This window comes from Sorex araneus, chromosome 3 (assembly GCF_027595985.1).
Source record: "Sorex araneus isolate mSorAra2 chromosome 3, mSorAra2.pri, whole genome shotgun sequence".
NCBI lineage: Eukaryota > Metazoa > Chordata > Mammalia > Eulipotyphla > Soricidae > Sorex > Sorex araneus.
In genome coordinates this window covers 223,582,276-223,601,277 of record NC_073304.1, presented here as the reverse complement: position 1 = coordinate 223,601,277, position 19,002 = coordinate 223,582,276, and the positions used below count along the sequence as shown (strand labels likewise).

At 44.0% G+C, this 19,002-nt stretch overlaps 1 protein-coding gene across 5 annotated transcripts in view; it reads left to right on the top strand.

The window, feature by feature from the left end:
* The window catches only part of LOC129403278 (leucine-rich repeat-containing protein 37A3-like), a 129,490-nt gene that overhangs the window by 77,312 nt on the left and 33,176 nt on the right, over nucleotides 1–19,002 (top strand). For 2 of the 5 annotated variants that reach the window (XM_055129876.1, XM_055129877.1), the window contains 2 exons: nucleotides 10,573–13,144; nucleotides 16,844–16,915. In XM_055129876.1, the coding sequence (XP_054985851.1) occupies nucleotides 10,573–13,144; nucleotides 16,844–16,915 (2,644 nt within the window). Of the gene's footprint in view, nucleotides 1–970; nucleotides 1,837–9,435; nucleotides 9,685–10,572; nucleotides 13,145–16,843; nucleotides 16,916–19,002 lie in introns of those variants that run through there. The other 3 variants (XM_055129878.1, XM_055129875.1, XM_055129879.1) reach the window with 3 other exon arrangements.

The following is a 19,002-nucleotide window of genomic DNA, read 5'->3' as shown; positions in this document are numbered from 1 at the left end:
GGTTGGGTGTGGAGGGGATGGGGGTAAGAACCTAGTGGTCTGCCGATCCGCTGTTTTCCCGTATATACCCCCCACACTTCCCATGCCTCTGAATATATGAATGAGAATTTTTTTTCAAACCTTTCACTTGATAATTCTAAACCTTCTCTGATTGACTCCCCGAACTGGCTTCTCACTCCTTGTCTTACAGCTCATTCTCACTCCCCGTCCTTTCCTCCATGCCTGCGCCTTCATCAGACATGAGAGCACCCCTCCGTGGTGACCATAGACTCAGCTGTTCAGATTAATCAGAGACTATGGAAATAATGCAGAAAAGTACCATGGCTTGAAAATAATGAGTATTAGTCTTTAGTATGAACATAATGTCTAAACTGTTTAAGGAACAAAGAAATAGGTCAGGAGTTAATGTGCTGACCTTGCTTGCTGCTAACCCAGTTCTATACCCAGCAACACATAGATTCCCCCAACCAACATGTGGAGTATACCCAGAGCACAGAGCTAGGAGTAACTGATTACTGCTGAGTATGGCTCTGAAACAAGAGCAACCACCAAAGTTTGCTTGATTTGCTCTTCACAGCCACTTTATGAAACTTGTATTGAGAAGTCTTGGTCGGCTGAATTAGATCTCTGTGGCAAGTCATTCCTATCCTTGAGTATGTCTCTTATGTCTTTAGGTTCGTCTCAGCAGACATAAACCACTTCAGCATTGGACACTTGCCCTAAAATGTTCCCAATGCCAGGAACTGGCAAAATGCTATCTTGGTTTCAATGGATGGTCTGAAAGGATTGTCAGCTTTGGAAGTGGAGATAGAGTTCAAGTGCAAAGCCTGTGCCCGCCGTGTTCAAGGCCCTGGCTTTTGTCCTGAGTACTTCATGACTCCACAGCACTGTGAGGTGTGACCCCAGCGGGCCCTGAGGACCGACAGACCTGCCAGATGGGAGTTGTCTAAGTGAAAGTGTCTGCGCATCGGTCACACCCCAGAGTCAGTAAAGATCTCAGTGAATTGACGTGTTGTCCATATTCTACAACACTTGTGTGCTCTGCATGTGCATGGTTGGTGTAGTTCATGGAAAGTTTTGCTTACTGTTGAAGTCACAGGTTACTTCAACTATTGGCAAGGATTGCTGGAATTTAGTTATTACTTCTAATTAAACATTTTAAAATCTACATTGATGGGATTATACGGCAGCTGGGGGCAGTTTCTGGGTATGACTGCCTAGCGACTGGAAAATGGAGAATCTGGGTGGAAGAGGCCCAGTCCCGAACATCCACACTATAAAACCAAGCTCCCAGAAGCATGCGGCCATGATGCGGCCACGGGACATCTGATAGGCTAGTTCTCCCTCTTGTAGAACCTGGCAATCTATGAGAGTTTACTGCCTGCATGGGGGAGAGACCTTGTCAAGCTCCCTGTGGTGTATTCATATGCCAAATACAGTAACAATGATGGGTCTCATTCCCCTGACCCTAAAGACCTCAAATGCGGCACCACTGGGAAGGACGAGTAAAGAGAGGCTGCAAAAATCTCAGGGCTAGGATGAATGGACGTTATTGGGCCCGCTCAGGCAAATCGATGATCAATGGAGTGACAGTGACAGTGAAAATCTACATTGAGATATTCAGAAGGACCTTTAATCTAAAATCCTAACAGCTTCAGGATCTTTCTGACCTTGAAGAAAGGGAAAACGAAGATATTGTGGCACCACTTCAGAAGCAAAGTGTGAAGTTCTGTGCTTTAGAGGTGGTATTGTCATCTTTTGATTGCAAGAGCCCTGGAGTTGGCATAGCCGAGACTTTGGATAAACTGGAAGGTCTCTGTGGGGACTGGAATAAGGGTATGCGTAAGAACTCATTCTCTATCTCTCTCTTTCTCTCTCTCTCCTCTCTCTCCTTGTCTCCTCTCTCTCTCTTTCTCTCTCATCATATTTTCAGATATATCAGAAATAGCCCTCTCCTTGCCAAGCTGCTAAAGCCTTGGGCAGATGTTTTTTAGCAATACTTGTTTAAATCTTAGGTAATAGCCAACAGAACTGGAATTTCTGGAGGGGGTGTATGCTGGGGACACCTGATGATGCTCCTGGCTCAGTACTCAGAAATCACTCCTGGCAGTGCTCAGAGGACTCTGTGGGATGCTGGGGATCAAACCTGGATTGGCTACATGCAAGGCAAGTATCCTACCTGCTGTGCTATCACTCTGACAGAACCTTGAACTTCACAATTTTAGAGCTGTCTTTCTACCAAGAAGCTTAGGGGTATGGAGATGGGAACAATGTTTCTCCTATTTGGGGTAAGAATCTTCTTTGTTCCAAAGTAATCTTTCAAATATGAATCATGTGTGATCTTCTGTTATCCCAGAAAAATGTTCATCTAGATAATGAAATAAACTAACACAAATGTTTTTACCCCCAGAATCTATGGCACGTAGGCTTAGGGTATACAGTCAAAGGCAGGGCTGTTAGTGAAAGAACTGGAACAGCCTCTGGTAGGTGAATCTTAGGGAGAGACCAGCTCATCTATGCCACTACCAACCCTTTCTCAAGCTCCTGTTTTTTCTTTTAATTTAATTTTATAGAGTAATTCACAATATTTGATTACATTTAATATTAGAACACCAATCCCACCACCATTACACCTTCCTACCACCGTACTTTGGATGTTTCCATCCCGAACCCGAACCCCTGTCCCAAAGCAGAACTGAAAGAATTTATTTTGTATTGTTTGTTCTGAATCAACTGCCAAAAATGCTCCAAAAAAAGCTTCCTTAGAGGAACGTATGTGAATATTTTTGTATTTCCCCCAGGGACTATTAAGCCCTTCAATAAAGCTTACTGACATGTTGTTAAAGGTTGAGCCTTCTGTGCTTTTATATATGTTTCCCTCTAAGATTGGTTGCCTTCTACTTTAAACGCCATCAATTGTGGAGTGCTACTCTTGAAATATTGGTGGTGTGAGGTATGTCAAGTTCCTGGTTTATAGTAGAGTAGTCTATAGGTGTCTAGCTTCCATTTGCCCATTTGAAATATATCATCAGTGTGAGCTCTGTGCCATGATCTTGACTAATTTCTCCCTTCTAGTTGACCAATTCAGGAATGTCCAGAATAGATCAGACAGCAAAAATGTATGATAATAGCCCTGACAGAATATACCTAGCACAGTGGCTGGAGAGATAGCACAGCGGATAGGGAGTTTGCCTTGCACACGGCCGACCCGGATTTGATTCCCAGCATCCCATATGGTCCCCCAAGCACCGCTAGGAGTGATTCCTGAGTGCAAAGCCAGGAGTAACCCTGAGCATTGCCGGGTGTGACCCAAAAAGAAAAAAAAAAAGAATATACCTACCACAGAGCCTTTGACACATAGCTTTGTGTGGTGCCTTCCTTAATCACTAAGATCATGATGTAGTTCTCTGGGTTTTTTTTTGTTGTTTTATTTATTTTTATTTTTTATTTTTTGGGTCACACCCAGTAATGCTCAGGGGTTCCTCCTGACTCTGAACTCAAGAATTACTCCTGGAGGTACTGGGCAGACCAAATGGGATGCCACGATCGAACCCGGGTTGGCCACGTACAGGCAAATGCCCCACCTGCTGTATTATCGCTCCAGTCCCAGTTCTCTTTTTAGACTTCATAAAAATCAGTTATACATATTGACATGGTAAATCTATTTGTTTTGGTCAGATTTAGGACTATTATCATTCCGTATGAAAAGAAAGATGACTCAGAAGTTTGCTATTTAAAAGGCTATGTCCCATGCATTTCAGAAACTGCTCATTGTGGTTTTAGGTAAGACTTTTCTTGTCTGTCCTCGAAGTACTGGAGTTTTCTTCTTTGAAGAGCAAATAAATTGATTTTGAGAAGTCAATTACAATGAAAATAATGGAAATATAAGTATTTCCTATTCTTTTAGTCACTAGATGCTTTTCAGAAGTAGTCTCAAATTTGTCCTTTGTGGAATCTGTGAAAAATAATTACAGCAATTACCCCCAATGTATAAACGTAGAATAGTTTAGATTGTAGAGAGTATTTGATCCAATTCTTCTTTCTCAACTGCTTGTCAATAAAGCAGAATAGTATAGTGGTTATAAACTTCAGAGTCCTCTATTTAAGTACTAACTGTTCCCTTTTTTCATTTTTTCTTTTCTTGTTTTTTTGGGCCACACCTGCTGATGTTTAGGGTTTACTCCTGGCTCCTCAGTCAGGGACCACTGCTAGCAGGACTCGGGGAACCATATGGGGTGCCAGGGACTGAACCTGTGTTGGCTGCATGCAGGGCAAATGTCCTGCCCACTGTAAAAGCACTCTGGCCCCTCTGTCAAATTTTTTAAAGGCAACTGAAGGTCTTCTATTCAGATATGTGAAGGTATTTCTAAGCTGTAATTTTCTGAAAAATTTGACTTTGTCATTTAGCTTAACTTATGGGCAATATGATAAAAGTCAAATACTTAAAACATACCTAGAATTTAGCAGTGGACAAACTATTCCAATTATTGCTACTATTTCCTACTGAAGAGAAAACATAACTGGAATCAGCTCAGGGTTGGTTTTCAGCACTGACATATTGAGTGGCTGTGATCCTGTGTAACAACCAACTATGTATTGTGAACCTTCACGGTGATTCTGCTGGGGCCAGGAAGACAGCTGAGAGGCCTCGTGCACATGCTGTACATGTAGAAGGCCAAGGTTGGGTTCCTGGCAACACATGAGTGTCCAGGAGCAAACCCAAGTACACAGCTCGGGAGAAGACTCTAAACACTTCTGGGTGTGACCCCCAACAACAACAACAAAAATAGTGGTCATACTATTTAAGATTTTTGAATTTTCTCCTCTTACGGAATTGTAGAGTGCGATGAATATTACTGGCTATGCCCAAAGGAAACTGAATAGTCAGTAGTGAATCCACAAACAGAATTGCTCTCTTTGCTCTATAGCCCTGCGGTCTTCATCATCATCACCATCATCCCGTTGATTGGCTATTTTCTCGAGCGGTCTCAGTAACGTCTCCATTCGTCCTAGCCCTGACATTCTATCAGCCTCTCTTTACTCGTCCTTTCCAACGGTGCTGCATTGGAGGCTCTTTTAGGGTCAGGGGAATGAGACCCATCATTGTTACTGGTTTTGGCATCTAATACGCCACAGGGAGCTTGCCAGGCTTTCCCATGCGAGCAGAAAACTCTCGGTAGCTTGCCAGGTTCTCTGAGAGGGAGAACTAGGCTATTAAAAAGATAATTTTACATATCTTTAAGAATACTCTTCAGAAAAGTGTGGTTATGGTCATCTGTTTTAGTTTGTTTTGGTTTTAGGATCATATCTGGCAGTGGTAGCTATGCTACTCCTAGCTTTGTGCTCCAGGAACCATCTGGTACTGGGATCAAACTGCAACCTGTAGTCTGCAGAGCATGTACCCAGCCTAGTGAGATCTCTTTTGAGCCCAACTTCTTTTAATATCTGCACTGAAGCCTCAGCGCTTGGTGAGGTTTCCCTGACTCCCTAGCACCCTGCTCTACTTGTCTGTCTCCCATACAACTGGAGATTCCTTTGGTACGGGAGACATCTGTGCTTCTGGTACTCCCAATCATATGTTGTTTGGAGGTAGGAGACCATGTACATTGTATAAATGAAAAGGAAATTCCCTTCTTCTCCAGGAACCCCGGAACCTCCAGCATTCTAGATGTTAACAGTTCTGCAAATATCTAAGGGAAGAATTTTCGTGGGGCTGGAGTTTTAGAACATCAGGTAGTAGCTCTTGCCTTGCACGCAGCCAACCAGGGTATGATTCCTGGCATCCTATATGATACCCTGAGCACTGCCAGTAGTGATCCCTGAATGCAGAGCCAGGAGCGCTGCCAGATGTAGCCCTGCAGTCTTAGAGGCAGAAATTTTAAGTTGTCAGAGACCTTATATAGTTACATGAGTAGACTTTGGGTTGACTTCAGCCTTGAAGTCTGGGCAAGTCTTCTAGTAAAAGTGACTTCTTTGGTCATCTAGTAAAATTTCTATCAACTAGAAGAATCTTTAAGAACCAATGGGGGCGGTGGAGCAGGTGGGATCCATCGCACAATGTAGGGCATTTACCTTGCACGAACCAACCCGGGTTCGATTCCCAGCATCCCATATGGTCCTCTGAGCACTACCAGGAGTAATTCCTGAGTACAGAGCCAGGAGTAACACCTGTGTATTGCTGGTGTGACCCAAAAAGAAAAAAAAAACAATGGGAGCTTAAGAAGATGGTACTGGAGCCAAGGCACCTACCTAGCATATCCCTGGCACGGTATATGGTCCCCTCTAGCACCACCAGGGAGCACAGAGCCAGCAATAGCCCCTGAGTACCAGAGGATATGATCCCCACACCCAAAATATAAAAGAAATAAAAGAAGAAGTGGGTTGGAGAGATAGCTCAGCAGACTGGGCACATTCTTGGCATAAAGGAAGCATAGTTTCAGTTCCAGCTCAGCACGGCGTTGCCAGGAGTGACTCCCAAGTACTAAGTGGGTAAAATTCTGTTTTTTTGGGGGGTCACACCCAGCAATGCACAGGGGTTACTCCTGGCTCTGCAGTCAGGAATTACCCCTGGCAGTGCTCAGGGGACCATATGGGATGCTGGGAATCAAACCCGGGTTGTCTGCGTGCAAGGCAAACACCCTACCTGATATGCTATCGGTCCAGTACCCAAACTGGGTAAAATTCTTGAACACCATGAGTCTGACCCCAAAACAGAGAAACAAAAAAAACCAAACTTAATGTCTGCATTGAAAAGGAAAATGTTCTTATTTTATGATTTAAAACTAAAATTATTGGAGGGGCTGGAGTGATAGCACAGCGGGTAGGGTGTTTGCCTTGCACGCGGCCACCCAGGTTTTTTTGATTTCCAGCATCCCTTATGGTCCCCCAAGCACCGCCTGGAGTAATTCCTGAGTACATGATACAGGATAACCCCTGTGCATCACAGGGTAACTGAAAAAGCAATAAATAAATAAATAAATAAATAAACAAATAAATAAAATTATTGGATGTATAAAGGAAGTACACACCCAGTATCATTGTGCTCTACCTTCATAGAAAGAACATTTTAGACAATAATTTTGAATTGTTCCTTGTTAACTTTATTTCAGAAAGTGGTAAAATAGCTGTGGAATATAGGCCTTTGAGGAAGTCACTGTTGCCAGAACTGAAGGACTCCGTGATTTAATTCAAAGTATGTGAAGAGAAAAATGTAAGGATGACATACATTGGATGGCTGTAATTCAGAATAAAGAGCAGATTTTGGAAGTTTTTAGCATATGTAGTCAATTCTATCATCCGCAGGAAACTATGAAACTCTAAAACTGTATTTGAGGGAATTTCTGGAGTTTTTCTGAAGTCCTGACCGTTGGTTCTAAACCCTTATTTGAAATTTGGAGAGTTCTGAGTGCCCTCTGAGTTCTGTCAGACAAATAACTTTTTGAACTCCCCTTAAAAAGAATCCTAGTGATTTGGGGCCTTAAATGTGATTATGTTAGAGCATTTGAAAAGTTACGTTTTTTTTTTCAAGTACTTAGAGCTCAGCATCTCATGCATATCTTACATGAAATATTTTATGAAAGAACCTTTCTGTTAAACAATTGCACTGTGTTGCAAATTAGGAATTAATTTACTAATTTCCAGGAGAACACATGAATGCACTATTTGAATGTGTGTTCTAGTGATGGGGGTGTGGAGGGGGTGGAACAAAATGTGTTTCATATCATTGGTAACAAATTTGGAGTTGGATAAATGTAATTAACTTGGCTCATAGTCAGAAAATTTGTTTCCAAGGTTAGGGAAAGAAAAGGAGAGAAAAGGTGGTTGTGTTCCTCTTGTTGAAATTTTTTTTTCTTTGTAAAATAATTTTTTGTGTGTGGGGGGAAGGTAGCGTGGCTCACACTTGGCAGTGCTCAGGAATTACCCAGCCTGGCTCTTTGTAATAATCACTTGTTGTATTGCTCAAGGGACCAGGTGATGGTAGGGAGCAAATTCAAACCTTTCTCATGCAAAGCATGTGCTCAATCTTTTGAACTATTGACCTAGGTTTGAAAAATAATTTTTAAAATAGTTTAAATCAAACCCATCAAGAAAACCTCAAACGCCCAAAATTGGGTCTTAAGAAGATTAGCTTAGGAGTCTGAGACACAGTTCGTCAGGCTGAAGCATGGACTGTGCGTGAGGGAGACCTGGGTTTGATACCTGCCACTGCATGGCCTCCGGAGCACTGCCAGGAGAAACCTCAAACACCTCCAGGTGTGGCCCCCAAACAAACAAAAAACATCCACCTTACTATGAAACATGAGAAGACATTTAGTTCTAATGCCAAAGAATTCAGAAAACTAACATCCATCCCTAAATGAGGACTCTCTTGGAACAAACTCCATTCAAAGGTCTCTACTCAACTAGACCCTGGGAAGTAGCCCCTTCTCATAGAATGTTTATTCTAGAAGTCTGAGATAATGAGAACTGAAATCCATGAGAAGAAGGACTGTGAAGAAAGTTAAATGGGTGCGAGTCACAGTATTGCAAGAGAGCCTTGTTACATTCTGACGTTAAGGTCTTCAGTGGTCTCTCCAGGAGTGCTAGACAGGCAGGCAGCCCTCTAGAAAGGGGCTTGCTACTTTTTCTCTATGAATTAATGTTGAGCTCCATGCAAGAAAGGGGTATTTGCCCCAGGCCGGTGTAAAGGAGTGTATATGAGTGTTCATTCGTTTATGGTCGGTCTCCCAGAATAAACTGTCTATGGCCCCAGAGCCCTCCTTCAGAAAATTTTGGGTCAGTGATTCCATGCTATCCCCTCTCTCAGGGACTGATAAATAATCAGAGATACTGAGAGTTTAAAGGTAATGAGAACATTTGGGAACCCCCATCCATCCTAAGTAGTGCTCCTTTTGCAGGTTAGCTAGCTTTCTTGGAAGCAGGATGGCCCAGGGGAGGAAGAATGTGTCTCGGATTTCAGTAGTGAGGAGGACGCACCAAGACCACCACAACTGGACTAGTACTGTTGAATTCGCCAGTGTTCCCAATGGGGGACACACTGTTCCTTCCCCTCCCCACCCCCACCACGGGGTTTGGCTCAGAGTAGTTGGCAGTCCCAGTCCTGTTTGGCTGGCAGGGGTGGGGAGGGGAGGCTGGAGTTGGGCAGAGGAGGTGGGAAGAGGACCTGATTGGACGTCTTTGGTGCCTTTCAGGGAGAAAGGAAAGTCTGGGTCCTGCTGGTTACCCAATAAGGGCTGCATCAAGGCAGCATAAAGGGGCTGCGGGGGAGGGGCGCGGGGTTGCTAAGGGTGTGTCGTTGCTAAGGTTGCACAGTGCATAAGGGCGCTCGCCCGCCTATCCTGGCTGCCACAATGGCTGGCCGCAGGGTAGGATGCCTGCCCTCTAGTCGCTTGGACTTGTCCTGGCCACGAATTTATATAATATCTGTGTTAATAGGGCGACCAGCATGGCTGCTGGGAGCTCCGATCCTAACGCAGATTCTGCACCCCGTCCTGCTGATCCCCGACCCGTCCGTCCCCAAGCCCTGGATTTCTCCTTCCCGTGCTCCTGCACTTGAATCCCCTCATGCCCTTCAACCCCGGGCCAAGTCCGGGTTTTTTGATCGTTTCACCTCGACTGTTGGCCGGATGTTGTTCCCGCCGCAGAAGTTTAAAGGTTTCATTCCCATCCGGGATGAATACTCAGGTAAAGGGTTGCCCTCTGCGTCCCATCGATTTGCCCTTCCACACCAGGGATTGAATGACCAGCCGGCAACACATCAGAGGCTCCCAGTTGATCCAATGATAAGATGGACTCAGGATCAGAGTCCACCTCTAGCTTTGTCTCCTAGAGGGACAAGTACAAGTCCAACTTCAGGTCTAGATCAACCTGAAGATCAGACATCTGAAATGCCTGCTCCACCTCTAGGTGGACAGGTTCCAAAACTACTAAACTTTATTATTTCTCCTGCAAACAGGAGGGAGGGTCTAGTTAATGTTGGGTCCGGAGCCGCAAGAAGCAGAGACGGGCCAGTCTTGCAAGACAAAAGTTTATTCAGACCAACATGCGGGGGCTGCACCTCTAGTAGATGCAGCGGTTTGTGCTAGTTAGGGCAGCCTTTTTATAGGGCTTGTGTCCTCCAGGCCAGTCACGTTAGTCACGTAGCCTCGCCCGGAGGCACTATCTTGGGATTCGTGTGTCTGGAGACATTCTTTCATTCTTCTTGCCCTTCGTCAGGAGTTACTTTCTGTAGAGCCCTGAGACCGGAGTCACTATCTGGGCTCTGTGTCAGGGGCCGGAGTCACTATCTACTGGGCCGGATTCACTATCAGCTGGGCCGTGGGACCGGAGTCACTATCTGGGCTCCTTGTTCTCAGCAACTCCTTCTGTGAGCGGGTCCCTATCTTTTAGGCACATACGTGAATTCCAGCCCAACCGACAGGCAGATGTCAGGATGTATGTGACAGGACCCAGGCATAGTACATTATTATATACAGTTCAGGGTCATAAGCATGGTTACAGAAGCAGAACAAAGCGAGGTTACAAAGGTCAAGAGTGGGCTTTAACACAATATAATTTCTTTTAACTTAACAGTTGGAACTCCCAGAAAATCTAAGAAACCTCATCATCGACCACAACAGATGCAGGATGAGGACTTAGATTCCAGTATGGATATCTTTTATCCCGAGGGGAGAGAACCCTTGGATGTACTGGGAGATTCAGAGAAACACCCACAGATCCCTCACAAGACTGAATCCTTTTCACCCCAGTCCCAGCATCCAGAACCCTCTGAAGAGCTAGAACAGCTTCCCTTTAAGGCCCTGGAAGCTGAAGTTTCAGCAAGCACACAACAGACCCCAGCTGCACTTCCAGGATCTCCTGAGGAATCGAAACCTTTAGTTCAGGACTTAGATTTGCTGTCCAGTACCCCTGAAGAGGGTGATACTGATTCAGTCCTGCCAGAAATCCTAGTTCAGCCTACATTGGGTCCTGAGGAAATGGGGTCTTCAGTACCTCAGGAGGTGGAAGCTCAGTCTTCAGAGTCAGGTCTGAAAGCTCAGTCTTTACTGCATCATCAGCCAAATGAACTGTCTCCAGTCCAGAAAGAAGCCCATCTTTCAAATATATCTACTGTCATCATCAAACCTGCCTATCTGCAGATTACCGGAACTCCAAGAGTCAACAAGCAGGATGAAATTTCAACCCAGCCAGAAACCCTAAGTCTAAGTCACACAGGAGAGACCCGTGAAGAGAATGAACACTCTCTAGCTCAAGAGGTGGCCCAGTCTCAGCCTCTAGAGAGCCCTAAGGGTGACTCTGCCATACAGCAGGAGGCAGTGGCTCAAGCTCCAGAGATCCTTGAGGTGACTGAATCTTCTATCCAGCAGGAATCCCTAGCTCAGCCTCCTGAATCTTCTATGGAGTTGGAAGCTCAACCATTTCTTCATCCTGCGGAAAATCTTCCAACTCCAAATCAGAATGGAACTTCACACTTAAACTTGCCCCATGTCACTGCTCAGCATTTGAGTGTGACATTTTCCATTTTTTCAGAGGTTGGTGATGAGCTTGAATCTTCTCCAGTGCCACAGGAGGCCCTGGATCAGCCGTCTGAGCCATCTGAGGAATCTGTCACTAATCCACCTCCGCATCCCGAAGAGTTTATTACATCTTCACGTCACAATGAATCCCCAAGCTTAAATTTGACATATGTCAGTGCTAAAGCTATTGGTGTGACATTTTCCATATCTACAGAGATCAGTAATGAGGATGAACCTTCAGTCCAGCAGGAGATGCAGGCTCAGTCTCCTGAGCCATCTGAGGAATCAGTCACTCACCCTTTCCCGCATTCTGAAGAAAATATTCCATCTCCAAGTCACAGTAAAGCTCCACACATCAACTTGCCCAGTGTCACTTCTAATCCTAAGGGTGTGACTATTTCTGAAACTACAGAGGTCATAAATGAGGTCAAACCTTCAGTTCAGCAGGAGGCCCAGGCTCAACCTTCATCCCAAGAGGTCCAGGCTTCATTTCCAGGCCTCTCTGAGAACATGGAATTATCTGGCTGGCAGATTGTATCATCAACCATTTCTGAAACACAGAAGTTCCAGAGTGAGATGGTAGCTCTACATTTGGGTCAGACTCTAACTCAGCTTTCGCCAGACAAGGAACCTGCTGAGAAAATGGAAATTTCTTCAGCTGTGCAGGAGACCCTCACTCAGCTTTCAGAGTTACCAACAGATATCATTTTGGCTCAGGCTTCAGAGCATTTGGAAGGACCACTTTCAGCATCAACTCGGCATCCATCATCAGTCTGGGTCACGACTCTCACGGCAGAACCAAGTAGGGAGAGCAAAGCTTCTACGACCCTGAAGAAGACTACCGCTCCCACAGAGCACACTGTGACAAAACCAACAGGGAATGTGCGGACTCATTCAATCGCCACTAAGATTTCAGCTCTACCCAGTCTGGGGGTTTTGAAGACAGTACCTTCTCCAACCACACAAAAGACTACAGGTCAGACTTCTCATCAAAATCAACCTTCTACACACCAATATATAACTGTAACTCCGGAACGCACTGTGAAGACTAAACCCTCGACAACCCTGACAAGTACCAGTGCTACAGAACACTCAGATGTGACACCTATCACACCATCTCTGAGTCCTCATTCAAACCTGAGTGAAGTCACGTATCCACCTATAAACAAGGACGTTCCTGTCACTGAAGGCAGGTCAGTTACAGCTCCAACCATGCAAGAGACTGGAGTTCCGTCTTCAAAGGCCCCAAAGAAAGCTGAGGTAACAGTTTCAACAAGTACCACTCTGACAACCCCCACAGAGGGATTGCTGTCAGAACAGGGTCAGCATCAACACACAGATCTGAGTGAACAGACATCTATAACTTTGGACAAAACGCCACAACCAGAAACATCAAGGACAGCTTCCCTGACTCACTCTTCAGCCCTATCTTCTGGACGATCTACTTCCGAAAAGGCACATGTAGATTTCCCTGAGCAACTACAACAGAATGAACACATGACCTTCAACATATGTGAGCTTTGTACCTGCACAGAGGATACCCTCTCCTGCACCGGTCTCAGTCCAGAGAAGAGACTCCGTAGAGTGCCTGTGCCAGGGCCCAACATCAATAGGACCTTCACTATACTGTAAGAATCACCTTTCCTCTCATCTCTGCATTCTGCCTATTGACGTAGCAAGCCTTTGCTTCAATGTCTTCCTGTATCTGCCTCATCCCCCATGGCCACGTTAAATGATTCTCTCTCTTTTTTCATCTTTTGTCAGTCAAAAGATATCCTCATTCTTCTTATCTGTTGTTTCTTCTTCCCCAGTCTTTTGCTTATAATTGTCCATACTCTCTTTCCTTCACTATTTTTATCTCACCCTCAACCTATCCTTCATCCCATCAGCTGTTCATTTAATTCCTTAACCTTTGTTTTCTCTTTACTCCAGCCTCTTTTTTTTTTAACAATAGTATGTTCTCCTTATCTTTTATTGCTGGTGTCACAACGTGTGCTATGGACATGATTTCTGGTGCCAGACTACCCGAGTTTGTCATTTGTTAGCTTTGTTTATTTAGCTCTGTGACTCAGTTCCTTTTTCTTTACGTGGAGATTATGGTAAGTTTTCACCTCCTAGTATTTTGATACTTGTTCATTTTGATACTTATGAAATTAGTACCTTTAAACAACTTTCACATTAATCCCTATGGAGATGAGGCCAAGGTGGTGGAGAAGGATTGATTGTGAGATCTAGCCAGCTCCAATGGCAATCAAAGTAATATTTAAGAAATCTATGTAAATACTTTGGGCCAGAGTGATTGTACAGTAGGTAGAGCATTTGCTTGCACTTGTTCCAACTGATCTGATTCCCCAGCGTCCCATAGGGTCCCCTGAGCACCACCAGAGGTGATTCCTGAGTGCAGAGCCTGGAGTAACACCTGAGTATTGCCGGGTGTGGCTCCCCACAAAACTATAGACTTAAATTGGGAACTAGCATATACATGAATGCTGTCTGTTATTGTTACTTAATCTCTCATTTCAGAGTTAAATTTTTTACATCGACTTTTCATAGAAAGCATCCATTTCCCCCAACCTAGCCACAAGAATATGTCATCAGCTCTTAAACATGATGCTGTTGGGGAGAAAGGGAATACACACAAAAGGAAAGGCAGCATGTCACTAAGCACCAACAGAGGCACAAAAATGTACAGTGTCTCCTCAGTTGGGGAAAGCTGCAGAGAGCTGACATGGAGCAACTTTAGCTGGGAATTAGAGGTTGATGGTAATTTGTTAAATCAAGTGTGTGGGGGTGGGGGAAGGGAGAGTAAAGTCTAAGAAAAAGCATAGCTCTAGAAAGTTCTGGGATTTAAAAAACAGGCAGACTAAAAAATATCTGTTAGAGGCTGGAGAGGTGGTACACAGGCTAAGGCATTTGTCTTGTATGTGGCAATGGCAGCTACCATGGTTTGAATCCCAGCACCACGTATGGCTCCTGATCATCATCAGATTGTGGTTCCTGACCACTGCTGGATGTGCCATGCCCTGCAAAAAAAATTGAACTGAGTTAAGAAGTAATGAAAATATGCTTGTGAAAAATCTGAAGTATCAGGTATGGGGTTTGAAATTTGCATTGTGAGGTACAGAGTGCTATTGAAAGTTTTCAAGCAAGAGAGATAAATAAGAATCATTTTAGATTCTATATGTAGAGATATCTAAGAGGAAAGTTGGTTGAAAAAGACCAAATGTGCTCTTAATAAACTCTAGGAGTAAAGTGAGAAGGGGCTGAATAAGCGATTGTAGCAAGAGTAGAAAAACATCCTGGATGGGGGAGAGAGCTCAAAAGGCTGAGCACAGGCTGTGCATGTGGGAACCCAGGGTTTGATCCCTGGCACCTCATGGTTCTCTGAGCACCACCAGAGTGACCCCTCCAAAGCACTGAGCCAAGGGTGGTCCCTGAGCACCAGAGGCTGAGCCTCCCCAAAGCCCAAAAAGATACAAAGAAAATCCTGAGGACATTACAAAGAAAGAACCAATCAAAGTTAGTAACTGCCAAGTTGAGGGAGAAGGAAGGAGAAAAATCCAATATGATTGAAGTTTGTGTTCTTATTGAGAGAATGATAATGGTGTTAAGGTGGAAATATAGTAGGTAGGAGGGACAGCCAGTCTGATGAGACACACTGAGTTCCAGGCATCTTTTTTTTTTAATATTTATTTAATTTTATTGAATCACCATGACAAAAGTTACCAAGCTTTCAGGTTTAAATCCCAGTCATATAATGACCAAACCCCCATCCCTTCACCAGTGCACCTGTTCCCCCACCAAGAACCCCAATCTACCCCCCTCGCTCCTCCCCCGCACTAAAGTGGCCAGTGATCTTCACTTTATTCTCTCTATAATTTGGATACATTCAATATTTCAACAGAGAACTGACTGTTATTATTTGGAATTTTCCCCCAACAATCAAACCTGCAAAAAAGGAACCATTTGATAGTTTGTATTCCATTGCTGAAAATGAATATTATAGGATCTCGCGCAGCCGCTTTCGCGTCTAGGCATCTTTTTTAGGTTAAAAAATGATTGATGTGCTTGGCCTATGAAAAACGGTGCATGTTAGGTATGACTTATGTGTTTGGAGATAAGTAATATACCTGTGAAACAGTTACTAATCTGTGCCTTAAACAGATCCCTCAACTTGTGGCCTAGGCATCATAAAGCAGCCAGAAGATTTGATGGAAATGTCCACTAGGTTGATGGCACAGGTTTCTGTTTCAACATTTTCACCTGAAAATGTGTGCATAAACTTATTAGGTTTATATTTGGATTATATACATGTTTGCAGTTGATATACACATGTTGCTGGGGGAAGTTGACAAAACTAGATTCAAAGTGATCCACAGAGTTAGTGGTTAAAACTGAACTCAGGGAGCCAGAGTCACAGCACAGTCATACCAAGGGCTCTTGCCTTGCATGTGGCCAACCCAGGTTCATCCCAGGCACCCCATATGGTCCCCCTCCATCACCACCAGGAGTTTAATTAAAAATTATTGACACAGAAAAAAAATGATAGACCCTGAGTCCAGAGCCAGGGGTAAATCCTGAGCACCATCCCCTCCCCACCCCCACCCCACACTCCCACCAACTGCATTCATCTATACATGTGTAAATTCATGAACATATTCTCTTTGTTGCAATAGGTCAGTAAAGTTAACAGGATAATGTGTGAAAATCCCACTTTCCCACTCTACCACCTGTGTGACTACCGCACAGTAACTCCTGTTACCATCTTGGGTTTTCTTCTACTCTCTTTCCTGTGCATTTTCCCCGCACTGAAGGTCATTCTTTGTGATTTGTTCTTTTCCTGGTGAAGTATGTTGAATATATCTCTCCTCACTAGTCCCCCTCATTTTCTCATTTCCCTAGTCTCTATCTAGAAATTTCTACTATCTCGAAATTTCAACAGAGAACATTGACCAAAATCTTTGGTGGTCTCTGGCAATATTTTTAAATATGTATTTGCTGGTAATTTTATTCATTTCTCTGTATAATTATGAAATTAAACTTTCTCTATTGATTTACAGGAGGAGTTACAATAGGTGTGAGCTTGGAAAAATGACTTACATGCTAACTAGCTGGCATTATTGAGCTACTCCAGGAATTAGGAAGTTCAGATTGTGAGATATTTCAATGTTTGACCAGTGGCCCCACATCATGTCTTTAGTTGGGCAAAATGGGAAGCTGATAGCTGTGGAAAGAAGCTGGTGTTTTCTGTGTTTCCATGATTCTTTTACTTAGCCTGTTCATTCTTTTCCTACCTATTCAAGACTGTAAACTGTGTTTCTTCACAGGAATTTCCAAGGAAACTCTATTTCTTCCATTGATGGAAATACATGGAAGGCATACCCTTGGGTTGAGAAACTGTGAGTATATTCTCTCCAAATATGAATATTAAAAAATAATTGCACCATAAATCCTCCTTAGTGGGACTGGAGCGATAGCACAGCAGGTAGGGCATTTGCCTTGCACGTATGTGGTCAACCAGGGTTCGATTCCCAGCATCCCATATGGTCCCCCGAGCACTGCCAGGAGTAATTCCTGAGTGCATGAGCCAGGACTAAACTCTATGCATCGCCAGGCGTGACCCAAAAAGAAAAAGAAATCCTCCTTAGTATACAATTTAAGATTAATACCTCTGATAAAAGGTATTCTCCCCTCATGTCCCAAAACAACCTCTGTTAGTTATAATGGTTTTTTTCTTTTAAAAATTTTAGTTTACCAAGATCCTATTTAAAATGTCTTTTTGTTTTCCATTCTATAACAAGTAGAGTTAATTTTATACACACACATACATATGCCTATATAAGAATCAGAAAACAGACCACCAAAAAATGATTGATAGCAGTTATAAGGTTTTTTCTTTGAGTATATTAAATATCGCATGCAATATCTTTAGCCTACTTCTCCCTCTGGGAGAAACTGGCAATCTGAGAGTTTCCTGCCCACATGGGACAGCCTTGCAAGCTTCCCATGGTGTATTCATATGCAAAATCCAGTAACAAGCTAGATCTCATTCCCCTGACCCTGAAGAGCCCCCAGTGCAACACTGTTAGGAGGGCCGAGTCAAGATGGACTTCTAAGATCTCAGGGAAAGGTCGAAATGAGATGTTACTGAGCCCACCCGAGAAATCAATGATTAACGGGATTTTGTGATTCGTCATATTAAATAATACATATTGGTATATCTAACAACCACCTGTATGTCTAACAACTAACTTCAAATTTTTGATGAAAAACCAAAAGTTTGAGATGTCTATAGTAAATGCAATGTGAAAAGTATCTATGGTTTCTATTAGAGGCCAAATGAATGATATTGCTAATCTGTCATTGTCGGTTGACATTCATAATGTGAGAAATGACCATTTTAGGGCCAGTGCGATAGTACTGCGGGTAGGGTGTTTGCCTTGCACGTGGCCTACCTGGGTTCACTCCCCAGCACCACATAGGGCCCTCCAGCCCTGCCATTAGTGATCCCTGAGCACAGAGCCAGGAATAAGCCTTGAGCACAGCCAGGTGTGAGCCAAAATCAAAACCAAAACCAAACAAAGACTGTTCCAGTGTGTTTATTTTCATCCAGGCTATGAACCTTAGACCTAGAGAGAAAGTCTACAAATAGAAATCGCTTGCATACTTTGCTAAGTGTTAATTAAGTGGAAATTCTGGATTTTTTTCTTTTTCTTTTTTCTTTTTTCAATTTTGCTTTAGGGCCACACCAGTGGTGCTCAGGGGTTACCCTTAGCTCTGAAAGGTGGAATTTTCTAAACAAAAGGGGACATTGGAGCAGGGAATCCAAATCACAATTGGTAAGAACTGTAGGTTTCCATCATGGAATCCCCCAACAGACAGTAAGAGCTTTCCAGTTCTGGGGCCAGGGATGGTGGCAGACAGTGTGGTGAGACGCCCTTTGACACTTGATGGGAAGGGAAGCCGAATTTCAAGTCTTTGTTTGAAAATCTTGGTTAGCTTTCCTGCCCTCTGGTCCTGCCTGTCCAAGACAACCCAAGTCCATGGACCAGGACAAACTCTGCCTCTGGAAAGGCTTCTTTGCTTTGCAGACTGCTGATCAGAGTTTGATCCCCAGCACCCCATACGGTCCCTTGAGCAGCACCAGAAATGATCCCTGAGTGCAGAGCCAGGATTAACCACTGAGCACTCCTGGATGTGGCCCCAAAACAAAACAAAGCACCAAATAAACCCCAAAATAACAAATGCTCATTAAAGTCAGGGGCGTGTGACAGAGGAGGGTGTGATTGGTAGGGCCACACTAGGGTCCTCTATGAAGCTGTGTTTCTTGTAAGGAATATGTCTTGGGGCCTTTGCTTTACTGTTCTTTCGTGTTGGGGGGTGCACAGCCACTGGTTCTGGGCTCAAAGTTTACTCCTGGGGGATCATATGGTTGCCCGGGCTGACCCAGGTAAGCCATGTGCAAGCCAAGTACCCCTCCCACTGT